At 42.2% G+C, this 21,358-nt stretch overlaps 1 protein-coding gene across 1 annotated transcript in view; it reads left to right on the top strand.

The window, feature by feature from the left end:
* The window catches only part of VIT (vitrin), a 106,498-nt gene that overhangs the window by 9,161 nt on the left and 75,979 nt on the right, over nt 1–21,358 (top strand). Inside the window, exons 2-3 of the mRNA XM_037807008.1 lie at nt 11,151–11,220; nt 17,998–18,063. Coding sequence (XP_037662936.1) covers nt 11,169–11,220; nt 17,998–18,063 — 118 coding nt within the window. The 5' untranslated portion in view covers nt 11,151–11,168. The remainder of the gene's footprint in view (nt 1–11,150; nt 11,221–17,997; nt 18,064–21,358) is intronic.

The following is a 21,358-nucleotide window of genomic DNA, read 5'->3' as shown; positions in this document are numbered from 1 at the left end:
AAGTACTTACCCGATAGGATTGCCATGATAATTAAATAAGACTACATATGTGCAGTGTGTAGCATAGAGTAAGCATTCAATAAATGATGGGATTTTTATTATTGGAGTGGACCCTAAACTTCTAAAACTGTCCATGAAGAGAAGCAAAGAGATCGAGCCCATCTCGTGTAACAGCCACTGTACAGCTGGGCAAATACTGTCAATGGGGACATAAGGGAGGATCTGAAGGCTCCTTCAGAGATGGGGATGGAGCTGGGTGGGCCTCCAGAGTGTGAGGCTGCAGGCTCCCTGTGGAGAGCTGGGTCTCCAGCTTCTAAATGACTGTTTCTGCTGGCTCCTGGCAATATGCAGGACCTAATCCTCCACAGCCTTCAATTCTGCAGTCACCACCCTCCTCCACACCCTCTGTTTTACCCAAGCCTATGGTTGCTGGGATTCCAGAATGTTCTTTGACTCATAGCTCCATGCCTGCCTCTCAGCACTTAGGGGAGAGTGGGAACCCTGTCATCTGAGATGAACCCATTCTTTTATCAAGAGGCTGAGGGGAAGGCACAACATGGCTTTGCAGACACACCCTCATCCTCCTTCCTGTCTCAGCTGGAAGACGATGCCAGAGCCAAAAACGTTTTTCTGTGCCTCAGAAGCTAAGGCAGACCGGAAAGCACAGCGTGTTCAGGCCAGCTGAAGCTCTAGGGATCACAGCTGGGCTAAAGCAAATACCCAGCTCCAAATTCACAGCAGACGGCCCCTTGGCAACCACAAACCTCAAAGCCCAGGGGACAGAAATCGCTGGGAGGAGGCAGGGCTGATCCACGGTGTCAAACACGTTGGGCAAAGAAGTTTCTGATGAGAGAACCGAAGCTTCCAAAGTCCGTGGGAGTCTTTTAAACTGCACTCGGTTTCCAGAGTAACTAAATGGAGCAGTCACGGCCCACCCTTGTCTTCCTCACAGGGTCCTCACCCCTTTCCCCCCGATTTACTGCTCTCCATGCCCCCTTCCATTGCAGAGAGCAAATAACCCTTGGAAGGAGTTCTTTAGAGCTCATTTGGGGGCATGCCTGCAAACTAGTATTTTTTCCCACTGGCAATATAAGATCTAAACTACCACTTCAGAAATGTAATTGCTGTTTGCAGTCTCACCAGAAATCACTATTGGTCAAAGCCTCTGTGGATGAAGTAAGCATTACCATATGTCAGATCCTTAACGAGGTACAAAATGATGGTCTGAAACACACGCCACAAAAGCCTTTCCCATTTGGGTTTTCTGACATACAGAAACACGCCACATGGATCAATGAACCTAATGGCCTAGGCATTTATCAGTTGCCGGGCACACGGATTAGCTCTTTAATCCACCCAACTGGCCAGGAGTGAGCCTCTCGGCTTTAGGATTCACCCTGACTATGTGTGGTAATCAAAAAGTGATCCTGGAGAAAGGAATTAATCCATGAGCAGTTTACACTCTAGTTACCAAACAATTACCTGTGATACGTAGGGAAAGAACCTAGATTGGAATGTCAATGAGCATGACACTGTTGTAAATATACTGGGAAATAAATGTTCTTGTAAGTCAGACTTTCTCACCCCCGGCACTGTTGGCACATCAGACGACTCTTTGTGAGGGGACAGCCATGTACCTGGTAGGATGTTTGGCATTTGGCAGCAGCCCTGCCCTCTACCCACTAGGGGCCAATAGCACTCCCCATCCCACCACACCAAGTTGTGACAACCAGAAACATCTCCAGACCTTGCCAAATGTCCCCTGGGGAGGCAAAATCGCCCGTTTGTGGCCCACTGTCATAAATATGTTGTGGAATGCCACATTTGGGCTGCCTAGTTTCAAGGTCACCCTCTCCCAGTTTCTTCCCGGAACATTCCAGATACACAGGCTGCTTGCCTCCTTCTCAGTGGCTGCCACAGCTCACTGAACGCCTTGCCACTCCGGAGCCTGGCTCTCCAGGGACCTCTCCAGGGACCCCCTGCTTTGATGCTACCTAAAAGCAAGCACGCGTGTCCTTTTGTTTTTAAGTGTTTTCATTCTACTACTAATCATTTCAGGGAAACAGGACATAACTAAAACAACAAACATGGAAAGGGTTTTAATCAAAGCTGCAGGGAACAGAAACTAACTCAATCAGACTCAAGTAAAAGGACCCAGAAACATCTTGGATGCCATGCACAGGAGACGAGCCCAGCGGGACAAGCCTCTGGGCTGGAATGGGACCTGGGCAGGGGCCGAAAACTAAGGCGTCTGCTCTCCCTGCTTCTCCCAGGGCCCCAAGCTTTCTCCTCACCACCTTTTCTGCCCTCATCTTATCCATCTTATTCAGGGCCCCACAGCCTCAGTTCAACTGGCTCCCACAGCTTGTAAGGCCTTTCAAGGCTTCAGAGTTCCAATTTCTAAATCCCAAAGGAGACTTTTATTGGAAAGTTACCTTTTCTTGCCAGACTAGTGAGCATTATCTCTGCATCTGACTGTATTATCTGAGCTGCTGACTTCAGAGATAATGTATAAGAGAAGTATCTAGGCTTTTAAAATGAAAAGCACTAACTATACAGATGAAGAGTGGAAGTTCTATTTTATAATAATGTTATACAATGAATCATGGGAACAGTTCTAATTTGACAATACCAGTCATCTGAGGAGCTTGAAAAGTAAAAAGAGCACAAGATTAAGATATTAAAGATCTGGGCTGTGTGGCCTTGGACAAGCTATTTAACTGCTCCGAAATATGGAATGACAATGTCCATTCTACCTCCTCACAGGGTTCTTAGCTGATTCAATGAGAGAATGGTTAAGAAAACACTCCACGAACCCTGGTATAAACCTGTATTAGTACAGACTTCTCTAGTTAAAACCACTGCATGGATGGACACCAGGAGTTAGGAATCTTTCCATTGCAAGCCCAAATTAAAAGAGAAGTTCATTATCTCACATAACAGAGTCGAGAAGGGGGTTCAGCCTCCAGACACAGAACAAGCAGAGCTCCAGTTCCATTTCTCGATTATTCATTTGGTTGCCCTCCTCCTTCTTGTACTGGCTTTTTCCCCGACAGATTTCCTCATGGTCACAAGATGGCTGCAAGCAGACCTGAAGCAACCTGCTCCCTTGTTCATCTCCAGAAGGAGAGGCGACCTCCCCCTTAAAAAAACATAGGATCAAAGTCCTTGCTTTCTAGCTGTCTGATACAACTTAGGACCCTGCCTGCCTTCGAACGGTAACAGCCACCTGGAGAGGGTCCCGTGCTGATGGGCTCAGGCCTGAGCTCCAAAAGCCATCACCAGCAAGGGGGAGTGTATAAACCACACTTGGCTTAGTCTTGGGCTGGCTTCCTGCGGGTCCTCCAGCTGCGAAGGGTGGGGTTTTATTTCCTTTACAAATTGGGATTCTGTGAGGCAGGAGGAAGGGAGGTTGCTTAGGCAACCAACAGTATCCAGTCCGTGTAGCTTGGCTTAAAGCACATTTTCAAGTTGCCTCGTGGATACTTAGGATCCACTATATTCTTTGCCTGTTTGGCTTGTACTTTTCTGTTGACATTCCTTTAAAGCAAAGGAAGGAAGGAAATAGAAAGAGAAGAATGGGAAAGAAAGAAAAACTATTGTCCTTTCTGGCGCCTTCTCTCTCTGGCTCTTCTCAATCTCTCTACTATCCCCCCCACCCCACCCCCAATCTCGGGAAGTTAATGACCTCAAGGGGGATATGATGTGCCTAAAGGTTTAAACATAGATCAAGGCCACCTCCACGTAGCAAAGGCCCCTCCTGGTGCTGGCCCTCCTTTTCCACCTCACCAGAGGAACCCACATCTCTTGACAAGCAGCTGCTTGACATTCAGGCAGAGATGGAAAGAGCAAGGCTGCAGATGTGGCCTCTCCCCCACTCAGAAACGCCTGTCCTCAGGGACTTCTGACATTTTGGAAATACAAGTTTCTCATAAGTATGAGATGTTTCCAGATGGACGCTGGCTCTTTCTACCTCATGGACAAAGAGTCTTGTTTTGGGTGTGGAGCACCACAGATCAGATAAACATCAACATTACGTAAATCCTAGGTGTCCACTGGGCAGATTATCTCCAAGTGAGCAGCTCAAGTAAGCATCTATTGGGCTTATTAAAAATGATAAATGCAAAAATCATTTTTAAACATTCAATGTCTCTCTATTGCCTAAAGGATCAATTCCACATTCTTGAGGCATGACCTTCAAGGCCAACAAGGTGGGCCCTGCTTTCCTCTCTAACAATCTCAGATCCCTCCCCCAGCACGGCCGAGCGAATTCCAGTTCCTGAAGCACCCTCTGCCCCTGTGTCCTGTCCTTTCCCCTCCACTCAGTGCTTCCCAACCTGCTGGTTAAAGCTCACTCTACTTTTCCAGACTCAGGGCCCCAGGCCCCAGGCATATGTAAGCACCCACCCTCCACAAACTGGCCACCACTGCACCCTCTGCAGCAGAGGTCTGCAAGCCTGGCTGCACAGTAGAGTCACCCGAGGGCTGTAACACAACACTGACCAGCGCCCTACTGCAGACCAATTAAGTCAAGACATACATGCAATAGGTACATGTGCTTATTTTGAAACAGCTATGGCAGGTGGTGAAATGCAAGAGCCTCTGGACACAGAACGCCTGGTTAGAATTTCAGCTCCTCTTCTTACCAGCCTTATGACTTTGGGGAAATCACCTAACCCCTGTGTGCTTCCAATTCCTTATCCCTATAATGAAGGTGAGAAATAGTCCCTAACTCATAGGGTTGTGATGAAAATTAAATAAGTTAATACATTATGGACCCTTAGCGCATGCTCAATAAATGTTGGTTGTGACTAGTGCATGTTGGTGCCCACTACCTGAGATACTATTATCTACAAGGTAACCTATAATCCTCCCCTCTTTCCTGTTGAACACAATCGATCCTTCCCTATGTCACATGACCCCTGTTCAGGCACTTATGCTCTCATACCCACTGGAATGTCTTTGTCTCAAGCCCCTGTAACCAGCTTGACCAGTCACCCCCAAAATGTAGAGTACTTTCGCACTGAGCTCTGAACCGGCCCCATTCAGAGCAGCTGACTGACTTCTTGCTCCATTTCCCTAAAAGTACACCCCAAATAAAAGCTCATGCCTCAAATCGTGCCTGGCATCTTCTTTGCCTTCTCGGCTGCAAAAGCCCCCTTGGGCGTGCTTCCAATTCCTTATTCCTGTAATGAAGGTGAGAAATAGTCCCTACCTCATAGGGTTGTGATGAAAATAAATAAGTTAATATATTACTGACCCTTAGTGCCTGCTCAATAAACATTAGTTGTGACTAGTGCATGTTGATGTCCTTCTGGAAGACTCAAAACCACTTGATGATAGGACCTACATCCCATTTCTGCCTAGCACAGAGTACACACTCGATTGTTTTAGACTGATTATTGGATGCATGAATGAAGGTAAATTTTGACTTTTGGGGGTCAGAGGAAGTTAATTACAAGAAGTGACCCATGAGCTGAACCTTGAAAGGTGGCTAGGCTGTGAGAGGCAGAAGAGGATGGTAAGAGCTTCCAGATAAACAATAATAAGGGTGTGAGTCCAGGCACTGGTATGCAGGGTGCAGAGAAATACCTAAAGCCCGGGTCTGCTGGGGGCAATAGAGAGGACTGCGGAGGGGGATTGTAGTGAGGGAAAAAGTGACTTGGGGCCATTTCATGGACAGCTTTTAATGCACTTCTGTAGGGAATGAGTGGACTGTGAAGAAGAGTTCCAAGCAGCTGAATGCACAATCAGACCCATGCTTTAGGAAACAGACGCTTTCCAATTGGAGGGAAGGCATACATGGAGCAAGGGGAGCAAGGAGCCAGGAACCAAGTTAGGAGATTTCTGGAGCTTCTCATTCAACATCAACATTGCTCATATATGTTAAGTTTTCCCAATAGACCTTATCTGATGAAGCTCTGTGAACCTCACCTGATTTATGTTCATTGAATCACTGCTAAGTTTGGTGGTGGTGGTAACAACAGAACCACTTAAGTGCTCCTGCCAACTTGGGGTGTGTTTTTTTTTTCATTGTTTTATCTACATTTTATTAATTTATGACTTATTAACATATGTGCACAAGGTAAAGATTTAAATAGAACAAAATGAAAAGACTCCATCCCATCACTAACCACTACTTCCTCGGTTATCTTCCTGATACGACCACTGTTACTGGGTTCTTGTGACTCTTGGCAGAGACATTCTATGATAAAGAAGAATATATGTATAAATACTCTCTTCACCTATTTCTATTGTGGTATAACTGACATGTATACCCCCGGCCCCTGGCAAGCACTGATGTACTTTTTGTTACTAAAGATTATTTTGCATTTACCAGCTGCAATGTAAATGAAATCAAACAGAATATATTCTATGTCTGGCTTCTTTCACTCAGCATAATTATTTTGAGATTCATCCATGTTGTTTGTATCAATAGTTCATTCCTTTTTATTGATGAGTAGCTTCCCAATATATGGATAAACCATATAATTTGCTTATCCATTACTATGTTGAGGGATATTTGAGGTGTTTACTTTTGGGGGCTATTACAAACAAAATTGTTAGGAACATTCATGCACAAGCCTTTATATGAACATATATGTTCACTTCTTTTGGATAAATACCTAAGAGTGGAATGGCTGCCTCATAGGATAGGGATATGTTTAAACTGCTTAACTTTTCAAGAAATCGCTGAACTATTTTCCAAAACAGTTGCACCATTTTACATTCCTATCAGCAGCTACTGAGGGTTCCAGATCCTCCACATCCTCACCAACACTTAGTATGGTTGGTCTTTTCAATTTTAGTCATTCTAAGTTGCTTTTGCAAACATTGCCACATCAGATTCCCAAATGGTCTTGATTTAATCTTTGCCCTTCCTTCATCAGTGCGAACCTTCATCAAGTCTTTCTTGCCCCTTTTTTCCCCTGTGGTCTTTGTTTTCCCTGTTTAAAGTCTTTTACTCTTTCTTCGTCCTCTTCCACCTTTCAAAACATGCATCCTTCTTATAGATCTTAAACTGATAAGCAATTTGCCCTTTGATCTGTAAATTTCAAACATTCTGATAACAAAATCCAAGGAAAAATCCATTGTGCTTTTTTGATGTCAACAAGATGCAACCTGCAGACCATCTACACACATGAGGGTTCAGAGAAAGGGGTGAAGGTTCAGGAGACATGAAACCTGGGTTTACCTTTGGGTGGTGATCTGGAACAAGTCACTTCCCCACTCCTTGTCTTTAAAATGGGAATCGTGATGCCATCTCACAGGTTTAATGTGAAGAATTAGTTCGTATTTATTCATTTTCTCAACAATTATTTTGCACCCATTATTTTCAACAAGATAGCCACAAAGAGCTAGGAATGCAAATAAAATTGCTTTACTTTAAAAACTGACGCACTATTTAATTTAACCTGTATGGTCAGTTTATTTAAACAACATAGTTACATGAAACCTAGAATAGGGAATGAGATCTTGTTATTCTGTATAGGTTAATGTAATACCTCAATACATCCCAGAGTATTTTGGGCAGAAAATAAAAAAGTATTTGCAAAGTCCCTTTGAGGGACTGGGGTAAAATGTGGAAATATTAAACTACCCTACCTGGGAAATTTCTGATATTCTTGCAAGCATTAGGGATCCAAATTTAATAAGTCAAGTCCTTGATCCTGGAGCTTGCCCTTAAGAAACTTATTCCTGCAAAGGAGAAGATAAGCCTACTTATAATTATGCCTAAGAGTCACCCCCAGAGAACCTCTTTTGTTGCTCAGATGTGGCCTCTCTGTTTCTCAGCCAACTCTGCAAATAAACTCACTACCTCCCCCACTATGTGGGACATGACTCCCAGGGGTGTAAGTCTCCCTGGCAACATGGGACATGACTCCTGGGATGAGCCTGGCACTGGCATTGTGGGATTGAGAAAGCCTTCTTGACCAAAAGGGAGAAAAGAAATGAAACAAAGTTTCAGTGGCTAAGAGATTTCAAACAGAGTTGAAAGGTCATTCTGGAGGTTATTCATATCCATTATATAGATATTGCTTTTGAGTTTCTAGTGTATTAGAATAGCTAAAAGGTAATACCTGAATCTGTTGAACTGTAATCCAGTAGACTTGATTCTTGATGATGATGGTGTAACTATACAGCTTTCATTGTGGGACCATGTGATTGTGAAAACCTTGTGACTGACACTCCCTTTATCCAGTGTGTGGGCAGATGAGTAATAGAATAAAGACAAAAAATATAGAAATAAATAGGGGGGATAAGGGGTATGGGATGGTTTGGGTGTTCTTTTTTTTTTTTTAACTTTTTTCCTTATTTTGGAGTAATGAGACTGTTCTAAAATTGATTGTGGCAATGAATGCATAACTATATGATGATACTGTGAGCCACTGATTGTATACTTTGGATGGATTATATGGTTTGTGAGTATATCTCAATAAAATTGCATTTTAAAAAACCCTGAAGGTATACAAATATAAGGTAATATTATTATTGATTACCAATTTGCCTCTTCTGACTCTGGGCAATAACAGATGTAATTAAATTGGCTGTGCTATTCCACTCACACTACCATACTTTTCTTTCATAACCTGGCTTCGTGTGCCTCAACAGAATTTCATATTCAGGACTGTTTCTATTATATCTCATTGCACAATCCATAAATTTATGAGTCAGAAACACATTCTTTGGGGAACCCCTATGGTTTCATTATTGCTAGAGCCCTGGTGGGAACATGAGGGATTAAGGCTCTGAAGTCACTCTGAGCCCTAGGCTTGGTGACATTGGACCCCCTGCAGGAACCCCATAACAGTGCTGGTCCCCTCCTCACCCCCAGCCTCTAGAATGGCTGAGAAAGGGTTTGAATTTTTTTTCCACACATTTCCAAAAGCACATTTACATTTTAAGTGTATGAGTAAATGGACTGAGCAAGAAGAGAAATTGCGGTGATGAGAAAGAGACCTCAAAACAGTCTGACCCAAGAGGCCAGAGCTATTCTGGTTGGGCTCCTTTACTAGTGAGTCAGCACAGGGGTGGCAGCTCCACTGGGGTTAGAGTGGTTCCTGGAATCATGTTTATTTTCATCCATCCCTCTCCACATATAAGAGATCCTGTCCTATCCTGACTTCTAGAGTTGTTGAGCAGATCTGATAGAACTACTCTCTGCTCTCCATCTTCCTTTGGATTTGTGTCTGTTCTGACTATCAATAATGCTTTCTTGATTTATTTTTTGAGATGAAATTCACACTTTTAAAATATACAATTCCATGATTTTCTAGTATATTCACAAGGCTGTTTTCCCTTTTTTTTTTTTTTTTATTTTTTTATTTTTTAGGGAAAGGTGAAAGCCCTAATTACTCATTCATTGATTCAACATAGTTACAGAGCACCTACAATGTACTAGGAATTGTTTTAGGAGAGAGTGATACAGCAGTTAAAAAAAAAAAATCATATAAAAATCTCTGTCCTCCAAACTCCACTTTGTCTAGTTTATGGATGGATGTGTAGAAAAGTAGGGGAAGCAAACAAACAGACAAAGGTACCTAATGTTCTTTTTTACTTCAATTGCTCTTTTTCACTGTAAGTATTATTCTTGTTATTTTTGTGTGTGTGCTAATGAAGGTGTCAGGGATTGATTTAGGTGATGAATGTACAACTATGTAATGGTACTGTAAACAATCGAAAGTACAATTTGTTTTGTAAAAAAAAAAAAAAAAAGTTTCAGCTTAAAAAAAAAAAAAAAATCTCTGTCCTCATGGAGTTTGCCTTCTAGTGAGGATAGAAGCTATAAACAGATAAAACAAATTATAGAGTATGTCAGAGGTGATGAGTGGCATGGAGAAAAATACAGAAGGAAAAGGGTAGAGTGTGCCAGTTGGTGGTGGGTGAGTGAGTGGCTTGCGATTTGAAATTGGGTAGTTAGGGAATGTCTCATGAGAAGGTGATGTTTAAGCAAAGACTAGAAAGAAATGCTCCGGGAGCAAGGTGGGGGCTTGACTGGGGGAAGGACATCCAGGCAGAAGAAACAGCAAGTGGGAAGGCCCTGAGGTGGGAGGTGTGTTCAAGAAACAGCCAGGAGGCCAGTGTGGCTGGAGCTGAGGGGGTAAGGGGAGAGTAGTAGGAAATGAGGCACAGGAGGCCAAAGGTGGCCAAATCAGGTAGGGCCTTGAGGTACTTGGAAAGGCTTTGGCGTCTATTCTAAGTAAGGTAGGAACCCATGTAAAGTTTGGAACAGAGGAAGGACATGATCTGACTTACTTTTAATGGGCCCACACTGTAGGGACAGGGGAAGAAGGAGGCGGCTTGGTTGGGAGGCTAACTGACATGATGCAGGTGAAAGAGGGTGGGGCTTAGACCAGGTGGCAATGGTGGAGAGGGTGAGGGATGGTTGGATGCTGGACACATTCTGAAGGTAGAACCAAAAGGGGTGGACGATGGCTTGGATGCAGGGTGCGAGAGAAAGAGAGGACTCAAGACTCATAGCTGAAATCTGCAATGCTGAATGGTAATAGCCAATTAGGGGGGCTGGGTGGGTGGATCTAATGGGGCAGCTGGGCACACTGCATTTATCCCATAGGAAAGCTAAACATTTGGGCCTGAAAACATGTCAATTGTTCTGGAGCTTCTCAGAGTAATAAAAGACAAAAACAAAATGACTTCTTATCACACTGTTTCCAAAATATAATCCAGATATTTGGGCATCCAATTGTGAAACGGATTGTACACATGATTTTTAAGTGCCAGAACTGCGTTTTATTGCATTTTTTTTCACCTTGTCCCTAACAATATCTGGCCATGTAAAAGGCACTTAATAAGTATGTTCCAAACGGACGATGAATGACTTGTTTATTTGTATCTAGAAATGTTCTTCCATCAATAATGTTAAGTGTGGCTTTTGTGCTAATATGAAGACTGGTTGGACATATTCTTGAAATTGCGGTTAGAATGGGTTTTCTAGCTGAGAACAGATTCTCTGGGTACCAGTGGGGCCAACACTGCCATCTCCAGGAACTGCTTATAGAAAGCCAGAGCTTGGACTCCGAAACCTCCAGAGGGCATTGCAACATGATACAGCCCATCCCTAGTCCCCACGAGCCCATTTCAGAACTTCTGGCTGAAATATGATGATGTTATTGCCTCTTTCTCTCCAGGGTGCCATTCTGATATTTATGGGGATTGTTGTTCTCACTATGAAGGCATCTATTATTGAACTGTTCCTTGGTAAGTAGTTTTATATGTGTATCTGGATACCCTTTTAACATTTTCTTAAGGTCCAAAGAAACATGCCAAGAAAAGTATTAAACTGAAACAGAACATATAAATAATACAGCATATCTTTTTACTATAAATATTTGAGAGAAGTTTAAGTGAGAATGTTAAATGTAGATCAAATTCAGGATGTGTTAGTATCTATATTTTTATATAATGCAAGTATATGTTTTGTATATGTATGTGTCTATATATTACATGTTATACATGCACATATAAACACACATACCTGCAAGTGTATTCAGCAACCAGCAAATATTTCAGATGGAACATATTTGCAGATTCTGGATTTAGGGATCTTTTCGAGTCTTAATTTTAAAAAAAATTATTATCACTAACAGACAAGGCCTTACTTGTACCATCAGTGACTCACACTTTTAGAGATGAGACACTTTAAACTCATCCACTATGACCAGAGTAGAATGCAGTTTGGGGTAGGCCCCAGGGGAAGCAGATGGTCCAGAAGAGAGAGCAGGTTTAAGACTAAGCCCAGGATAAACTTCTGTTAACCCTGGACACACAGTGCTGTGGCCCTCCGAGGGAGAGTGGCCCTGTGGGTCCCCGAGAAACCACCGCCAAGGAAGGGGGCAAAGACCTTTCAGATGGGATGTCCAAGTCTCAGATGAGGGAGTCAGGAAACTTCACAGCAGAACTGGAGACCAGAAGAGGAGGGAATAGCGCAGCTGGGAAGACACAGACGCTCCTGGCTTGGTGGAGGCAGCACTGGCCTGGGAGCCGAGCGATATGGGTTCTAGTCTTGATTCCATCAACTTGCTGGTTTTGACAAGTCCCTTTGCCTGGATATTTCTAACCTCCAGGCCTTTGAACATGTTGTTCTTTTTCCTAAATGCTTTTCCTCTCGCTCCCAGGCCCTCCATCCCCCCCCACCTCCCTGGCCTGGCCTGGTAACAAATTACCACAAACGAGGTAGCTTAAAACAAGAGGAATTAATTCTCTCACAGTTTGGAGGCTAAAAGTCTGAAATCTCTCTCAGGCTTTAAGGGAGAGTCTGTTCCCCGACTCTTCCTAGCTTTTGGGGTTTGCCAGCAATCCTTGGCATCCCTCAGTTTGTACCTTTTCCCTCCAGTTTCTGCTTCCTCCTTCACATGGCCATCTTCCTTCTGTGTCTTTGTCTCTTTGTGTCTCCACATCTCTCTATCCTTGTAAGGACATCAGACACTGCATTTAGGGCTCACCCTAATTCAGCATGATTGCATATTAATTTGATTACATCTGTAAAGACCCCATTTCCAAATAAGGTCACATTTACAGGTTCCTGGAGTTAGGACTTGAACAGAATGATTGAGGGGACACGATTCCCCTCACAACCATCCCCAGGAAGCTTCCTCCTTTTCCAGCTCCCCTCATTGGATCAGGCCATCTTCGCTTGAGCTTCCTTGGCACCCTGTGTTTATTCTCACTACAGCTGCCTTGTATTCGCCCAGTCACAGATCTGGCCACCCAAAGACTGTAAACTCATTGAGGGCAGGAGCTATGTCTTGCTCACTATTGGATCTCCAGGGATTGGAGATACATCTCAGAGGCACTGTTCTGGTTTGCTAAAGCTGCTGTTATGCGAAATACCAGAAATGGATTGGCTTTTATAAAGGGGATTCATCAGGTTACAAATTTACAGTTTGAAGGCCATAAAAGTACCCAAACTAAGGCATCAACAAGAGGATGCCTTCACTGAAGAAAGGTTGATGGCATCTGGAACACCTCTGTCAGCTGGGAAGGCATGTGGCTGGCGTCTGCCGGTCCTTTGCTCCCAGGTTGCATTTCAAAATGGCTTTCTCCAAAATGTCTGTGGGCGTCTGTCTCTCTTAGCCTCTGTACATCCTTGCTTGTTCTCCTAGGGCATTTCTCTCTAAGCATCTGGAGGTCCTCTCTTAGCTTCTCTAAGACAAACTCTGGGTTTCAACTCTTAGCTTAGCATCTCCAAATATCCTTCTGTCTGCATCTCCCAGTGTCTCCAAGCATCTGGGTCTGTGTCTACTATTAGCTTCTCTCCAAAATGTCTCTCTCAGCTTCCCTGAGCTCCTTGTTTCCGTGAGCTCTCTTAAAGGACTCCAGTGATCTAATTAAGACCCACCCTGAATGGGCAGGGTCACATCTCTGTGGAAATAATTTAATCAATGTTCTCACCCACAGTTGGGTGAGTCACATCTCCATGAAACACTCAATCAAAAGGTTCCACCCTAATCAAAAGACTAATAAATCTTCCCCTACAAGATTGCATTAACGAACATGGTTTTTCGTTATGCAATTGGTTGAATGATAGATTCAAACCAGCACAGGCACTCAACAAATACTGCTAAATAAATGACTGCCCTTAGGGATGCTGGATTTTTAAGGTATCGGGACCATCCGAATGATTCCCCCAAAGCCCTCCAAATTAACGCATCTTAAATGTTTAATTAATGTAAATCTGAGCTAGCATGTTAGTTTTAAATACATTTAAATGCATGATAGAGCAGAGGTTTTTGCTGAGCGTGGTCACTGAAGAACCATGTATGATCGACACGTGCATTCACCGGGAGCAAGTGGAATAAAGAGGCTAAGACTGTAGTCAGCAAACTTGGATTCTGGTTCCCACTTTTGCCCCCAAATAACTGTGCAGCTTTAACCAAGGTGTCAACCCGGACCTTTGTTTTCTTTCCACAGAATAAAGGGATGACCTCCAAATGCCTCCCAGCTTCAATATTCTATGATTTGAAGTGTAATTTTGTGGTTTATGTGATTGTAGATAATAAGTTGTCATATCTTTGCTATTAAGCTCTGATTTATTTGATGCTAAATGCTTCATTGAATACATAATCCTAAATTACAGTATCGGGGAAATTTGAGCTGCTTTAAGATGATCTGCTTTATAAATTGGCTTTCAGGAAGGCACTGTGGACATTACCTGTGTTGGTATATTGGCAATGTGCAAAAAGATCTAAAAAGAAGTTTATGGGCTAGAATGAGGCCCTTAAATAAATGTTCTAGGCACATAACAAGAATTCAGTAAATACTTCTTGATTTGATCATTGATTAGATGTTCTGGCACTTCATAACTTTTCTTGAAAGAAGATGTATTCTCATTATGATACATTACTGACAGGAGAAGTGGAAAATATGAGCCCAAATTAACTGTGCCAATGATTTTAGAAATAATTTTTCTTTACTATAAATCTATTTGATTTCAACCTGACTAAATTAATTTGTCTTTTTCTAATTATAAAGGCATAGTCTATATAAGAGATGTAATGTAAGATGGGGAAAATGCAGAAAAACATAAAAAAGAAATTATATTCTGCCATTATTAACATTTTGGTATATCTGTTCAAGTTATTTCTCTCTGCATATAAACTAACATGGTCAGAATAATACCTAAGGTTGGAGCTGAGCCTGTCCCAGCTTACTTAATCTTTTTCTACACACCATTTGTAATAAATATATAAGTTCCCCTATTGTGGGACATTTCTGATATTTCATTATTTCCAAATCACCATAAGAAATAATGCTGTGATAGCATCTTTGAACAAAAATCTTTGTCTATATCTCTGATGATAACTTGGGATATATTCCTAGGGGTATATTTTCTAGGCAAAGGATATAAATGTTTTTAAGGCTCTTGCTCCCCAGAATGGCTTCCCCTGCTTAGACTTCAGCAGCACCATGTGAGAAAGCTCGCCAGGATTAAGCATAATCTTGTGTTCAATATTTACTGATATGATACAGGGAAATATTCCTTCATTTTGCTTTAGCTTGCATTTTTTATCATTAATGAGGTTGAACATTGCTCCAAGCTTATTCACTTGTATTTTCTCTATAATTTCTCTGTATGATTAATATTTTTAACTGGAGTGAAGAACAGTTGTACCTCACTTATCTGAATCATCCTGGTCTTGACTCTAAAGAGGAAGAAAGAAAGAGAAGCAGTGCGGGTGGGGTTTTTTTTTTTTTAAAAGCAATTTGAATATTTAATATGTTTTGAAATCTCAAGCACTATTAAGGAAAGGTGTGAACTTTTTATGTTAATCAAGAGCGGAACACTGGATTTTAAAAGATTGAGAAGCACTGCTGCAGAATCAGTAAATCACAGTTGCCTTGGAACTCTGGGTTCTAGACACTAAGGGCCTCAGGAACCAGATCACCACTCCTGCAGAAGGCACTGGCGTCAGACCTGCCGACCGCCACATACTTTCAAATAAGCACCGGCCACCGCACCTCTGTGCTCTGCTGGGCTTCCTCGGAAAAGGAAAGCAGGACTGGTTCTTCCCTCACCCAAGTTCAAAGTGCAATTCACCATCTCCAGAGTAGAGAGAGCTTCCTGATGAGGAAAGAAGATTTGCTCCAGGGCCCGCACACACTTGCAGGGCTTATTGACCAACCCCCAGCTTGAGCAGTGGTTTCTGGGGAGCTTTAATTAGCGAGCTTGTACACTGAGGGGAGGGCCTGTGTGTGCCATTGAAAATGAAGAAGATATTAACCACTGCTGTTAAAGGAACCCAGCCATGCACGTTTTCAGCCAGGAGGCGCTTGGGGGACCACTGTGGGTGTGGGATGGTCTTACTGAAATATTTATAGTCCTAATAATACCCAAACTTAGCAACCACTTGCCACAGAAACACAGGCCCATGAGGACAGTGTTAAAGTTTTCCACAAGAATTGATATCAAAATGTATTAAAATTTCAATTACTTTCTCTACTTGCTAAATTTTTGTCTATATATTTATTGAGTTCTTGTTTTAAAATTTTCTTGGGATTTTAGACACTAATTTTTGTGCAGAAAATGAAGACATAGTCTTTGCACAGAGTTAAGGGACACAGGGACTACTATAAAACTAGACCTCCAGGATACTTGTACCCACTCAAACCCCAGAAGTAAATAACCTACAAAACATCTGCCTTCAGTCTGCTTGGCTGAGCTTTGGGTTCTCACCCAGTTCTCTTTCATGTTTCTGTTCTTGCAGGACATGGGATGTCAACCGGCCAGGCCTCGACCACAGCTCATAGTTGTGTCTCACTGGCATATATTAGCTAGATAATCATAATATAAATAAACAAGTTTTCTTCACAAATACTTTGTGCCATTGCTACTTTTTCCCTTCAAAAATAGTTGCCAATTCAAGAATTTCTAAGTCCACATATATTTAAATTGTGCATCTGTTTTCTGTTAAAACAAACACATAAATAGGAGGTAAAATGCCTGTTTCATTGCTCTGTTTCCTCATCTCCAGAGCCCTAACCCCATCCAGAAAGTGAGTGTCTCAAAAAGTGGCTAAAATGAAGTTAGAATGGTCCCACATTCAGATGGGTAGATGGAAGAATGCCTGGAGAGGGAGGAAGAAGAGAGAATTTACTAGCCATTTGAAAGGCAAAACAGTGCTTTTTCTGTCCCCATGTAGAATCAGAATTGGTACAGAGAACTGAGCATGTCCATACACTGTTAACAGAAGTATAAGATGGTTAAAAATAATTACTATGGAAAATTTTCACAATATATACTAAAATTTTAAGTGGGTACATCTTTCAGACAAGAAGTTATATTTGGAAATTTCTTTTAAGGAAATAATGGTTCTGTGCAAAGATAAAGATATTTACAATAAGAAATCAATCCATTAAGGATTGGTTAAATCATGGGGCGTCCATACAGTGCAATACTTTGCAGGCAGTTCAAGTGATCGTGGGGAGAACATTTAACCACAAGACAATATGTCAGCATATATCCTTAAGCAGAGGTAAGTTATAAAACATTGTAAACAATATGGCAGTGACCAAATGTTTGTTTAAAAGTACCCAAGTGAATACACATAGACTTGTAGAAAAAGACTGGAAAATACTATACTTGAGTGTTCATCCATATTTTCTGCACTTTTTTGTTTTTTACATTTTGCTACAAGGAACGTGTATTATTTTGATAATAAAGAAAAACAGTCGATGTTCTTTCTTAAAAATGCAAGGCTCAATTTCATCACATGTGGTTGAAAAGGAACAGATAATGTGGCTTTACTTCGAAAAAGTAAATCCCCTGCTTCTTCCCCTGTTCTGGCACTTCCGGAAGGAGAAGCAGAGCCAGAATGGCGCGTTGAGGCTGCGCTCCTGGTGCGGAGGCGGAAGCTCACCTGCCGGCAGCTGGCCTCGGTGGGCTCAGCAGCGCGGAGCAGATCCCAGGACCTCAGGGTCACGCCTCAGACCTCATGAGGGTCTCTCTCCCAGCTCCTTTGTGCCCTTTTGCCTTCTCTTCCCTCCCCAGAGAACCTCTCTCCTAAGGCTTTCGATGTATCCCGTCCATGCAGCCTTCCCTCCGTTGCACATGCACACTCAGTTCTCCACGTTGGCCGTTTGGAAACCCGCTGCAGAACAGAGGAAAGATCATAGGAAGGGCCCGGGTGCCCACTCCACCTCTACGGTTTATTCCTGGGATCAGACAAATTGGTGGATTCTCTGGACCTTCCTTCCCTCCTTTGCAAAATGGAGACAGTGAGGTTGATGTGGTGAAATGTTAAACCAGTGAAACAAAGGAGGGATGTCCAAGAGGGATTTTTGAAAGGACCTTTAAGCAGAGGCTAACAAAAGGACACAACTCATACATTTTATTTCCTCAACCTTAATATAAGAGAAAATTGGTTCCACCCATGAGAATGATTTAATCCGTGTTTGAAGCAAATATAATGGCCAAAAGAGAGAAAGTCTCTAGGTAAAATAATATTTTTAAGATTTTTCTGTATTTTCTTCATGTAGTTTTGCTGGTGATGGGAATACACTCAAATAAAGAAATTACAAAGAAGATTAAAAGGCCCAAGTTCAGTAAGTAAAATTGTAATTGCTCATCGGCATATGACTTGTGAATCCAATGTAGAGGGTTATTATACTTGTTTTAGCTAATTTGCTGTTTGTTTGTTTTTTTTCTGTCTCTATCTCAATTACTTTGCACTCAGACTAATTAGTGATGAGTCTTATTTATTATCTACCTCATTCCAAAAATCATTTGAAGTAGGAGTCCTGATTTTAGGGTACAAGGTATCTAGTTCCACTGCACTATGCTGGAAAAGGTATTTCCCTGGCAATAAAATGCTGTCTCAATTTTCCCACCAGAAAATTCAGTCTGCCTAATACAAAAGTCCAACAAGCCTGCCCACCTGCCAGCATGCCCTGGGATCAGAAGCTAAATCTCACAGAAAAGCCCATGAGGCTTCACATCCAATCGGCCAGAAAGGGAAAAATAAATTTCACTTTTGGGTTACCAGTAAACTGGGTATACCAGTTAGGATCATATGTCAGAAAATCCAAAATAATAGTCACTTAAATAAAATAGAAGTTGATTTCTTCCTCCTATAAACATAGCCAGTCCAGGCTTTTATGGAAACTGCACAGTCGTTAGGAACTCAGACTCCTCTGTCTCATCATTCTACCATTCACAACATGGCTTCCAACTCATGGTCAAAAATGGCTGCCCCAGCTCCATCCATCATGTCCACATTCCAGCTAATAGGAAGGATAAAGAAGGGCACATACCTGCTCCCTTTAAAGATATATCCAGAAAGTTGACTACCATTTTTTCCTAAATAACACTGATCATCAGTAAGGAAGATGGGGAAATGTCTTGATTTCAAGCAGCCATATGATTATTAAGGAAAAAGGAGAATGGCTGTAGGGAGATAACTAGAAGAGCATACAGATATAAAATCTCACAGCCAAATGTTGTGAGCTGGGATATCTAGATTCAAATGTTTAGGCTTGATGATGGCTTGAGGTAAGATGTATTTTTAAAGGACCATAAAAAAAAGACTTTAGATACAGTCAATATTCTATGTACCCCACAATTGAAATTTTCTCTATAGGAATCACATTTAAGTGTCTTGAAATCAGCAACAATAGTTTGAAATAAAGGAAAGAGATTTGCTTCACACACCACTCTTTTTTCTTCTGTTCCTTTAAATCCTACATGTGGGATTTCCTCTTGAAATGAGACCAAAAGGGCAGCCATCCACAGCCTCCTAGCCTGAAATACTAAAAAGGAATCAGTTGTTTATTTATTCCTGTCATGACAGAGCCAAGAGGACTGGCCTGGGGCAGATGTGTATTCAAAACAATGATTGGGTTAATATGGAGACAAATGCATGACCAAGTATGAATTCCTTTGGGCTGTTTCCAGTACCTTCATTAACTCATATACAAAAACCATGAAAGGTTCCATGATTACCATAACAACAGTTTGCAGTGACTATGAAAGCCTGTGCTAAATGATCCAAGGGCAAAACTCTTTGTGAGATCTCAAATGGATTGAATTTCTGATATGCTAAATTCTAACCTTATTCTCAAAATCTCCCTAGTGATGCTGCACATGTGAATCAATAAATGCATGAGGTCTTTTCTCTAATTAGGAATTCTGGCACAATTGTTAAATAAGGAAAAAAAGATACAATGAAGGTAATTGGATATTCCCAAACCATGGTGATAATCTGATTCTTGACCTCAGGAGTATTTCCAAATCATAATCTATAGCTTAAGGCCAAAGTAAGTTTCATTTTTTTCTATTCTACGTTGTCAGTCTGCTGCTGGGGTAAGTGACTTATGGCAAGACAGCCACATCATTCCTTCATTCTATAGGTACTTTTTGGCGGCCAGCCAAGCACTGTATTTATTAGGCATGCAGTAGAGCAGCCATCAAGACTCAGTCTTTGCCCTTGAGAGCTCCTAATCCACAGAGGAAGAAAAACAAGTTGACAAGCAATTATAATATAGTATGTACATATGTGCTAGGCCAAGGGGAGCTAAAGGCACTCTGAGAGCATAAAGAAGCAGCTGTGTATCTGGGAGGGCTTCCCAGAGGAAGTGATATACCCACACTGATATCTGAAGGCCAAATGGAATTGGCCAGGCAAAGATGAGAGAAAAAAGAGTTATTACAAGCAGACGGAACATGGCATGCCTAAGGCTTGAAGGTTACAAGGAGCTTAAAGTAGTTCAATACAAGTGAAATATAAGGTAATTGGTGAATGTGTTGAAATAAGAGATGGAGGAGAAGTAAGCAGGCACCAGATTGTGAAGGGTTTCCATTCCTTGTTGGGGAATCCCGACTTCATCATGAGGGCAATGGGGAGTATCTCAGTGAAGGTTATTTTGGTTGCAATTAGCAGAAACCTAAGGCCAATTAGCATAAGCATAAAAGGTAATTTTGGCAGCACATGGGGTAGCTTGCAGAACCCAAAGCAGGAAGCGCAGCTGGAACTCACTAGAACTAAACCCCAGAGTGGAAAGCTTTCAAGAACCCTGTTCACAGATGCCTGAGTCTCTCATCCTCTCCCTCTCCCTGCAGACTGTCTCTCTCAGTGCTGATCCCAAATTCCTGGGGGAGAGAATCCAGTTGCATCAGCCTAGGTTGGCAGGGGTCTACTGCTAGGGGGCAGTGTGGTTCTCGGAGAAGAGGAAAGTGTTGGGGGATATGTTAGGGAAGTAAAACAATCCTCCATCAACCATGACAAAAAATCCTTCATATCAGTATATGAAGAGAGAACGCAGTTTGTTAGTGAGTAAGCATTTCACATTTACATGCCTGTAAAGGTAGCATGTAAGTGTCTACAAAGTTGGACAGAATTCCATGCAAATTTTTAAGGTGAGTGAAAACATCTCTTATCTCCTTGAGAGAGAAATGGATGCGCCTTGTGCTTGTCTCCTGTACCCCCGTGAGAGGCCCCTGAGCTAATTCCAGAGGTAAGTGTTCGCCTATCCCAGAAGGATCAGACAGCCCAAGTCCTTGCACCATACAATCAAAACGTCTGGTCTTTTGCTGGCCCTATTATGTTTTCAAGGAGACACACTAAGAGGCTAGGGGCCTCCTTTAATAAACAAAGCAAGCTTGGTCATCTTGGAAAATAGGTCTTTTCCAAGGAGCCACTGAAAGGTTTTAAGCAGAGGAGTGAAATCATAAAAGCAAGGCTTTAACCAAATCAGTGTGGAGAACAGACTGCATGGTGGGTCTCAAATTGTGGTTCCTGCACCAGCCACATCAGCCTCACTTGGGACCTTGTGCCGCAGCTACCCAGGCCTTGTGCCCAAAACCCAGTGCCACTAGTTGGCAGGGCCTGAATCGAAACTCAGG

This window comes from Choloepus didactylus, chromosome 17 (genome assembly GCF_015220235.1).
Source record: "Choloepus didactylus isolate mChoDid1 chromosome 17, mChoDid1.pri, whole genome shotgun sequence".
Classification (NCBI taxonomy): Eukaryota; Metazoa; Chordata; class Mammalia; order Pilosa; family Megalonychidae; genus Choloepus; species Choloepus didactylus.
Note: the sequence above shows the minus strand (reverse complement) of the source record. Positions and strands in the feature narration are given on the sequence as shown.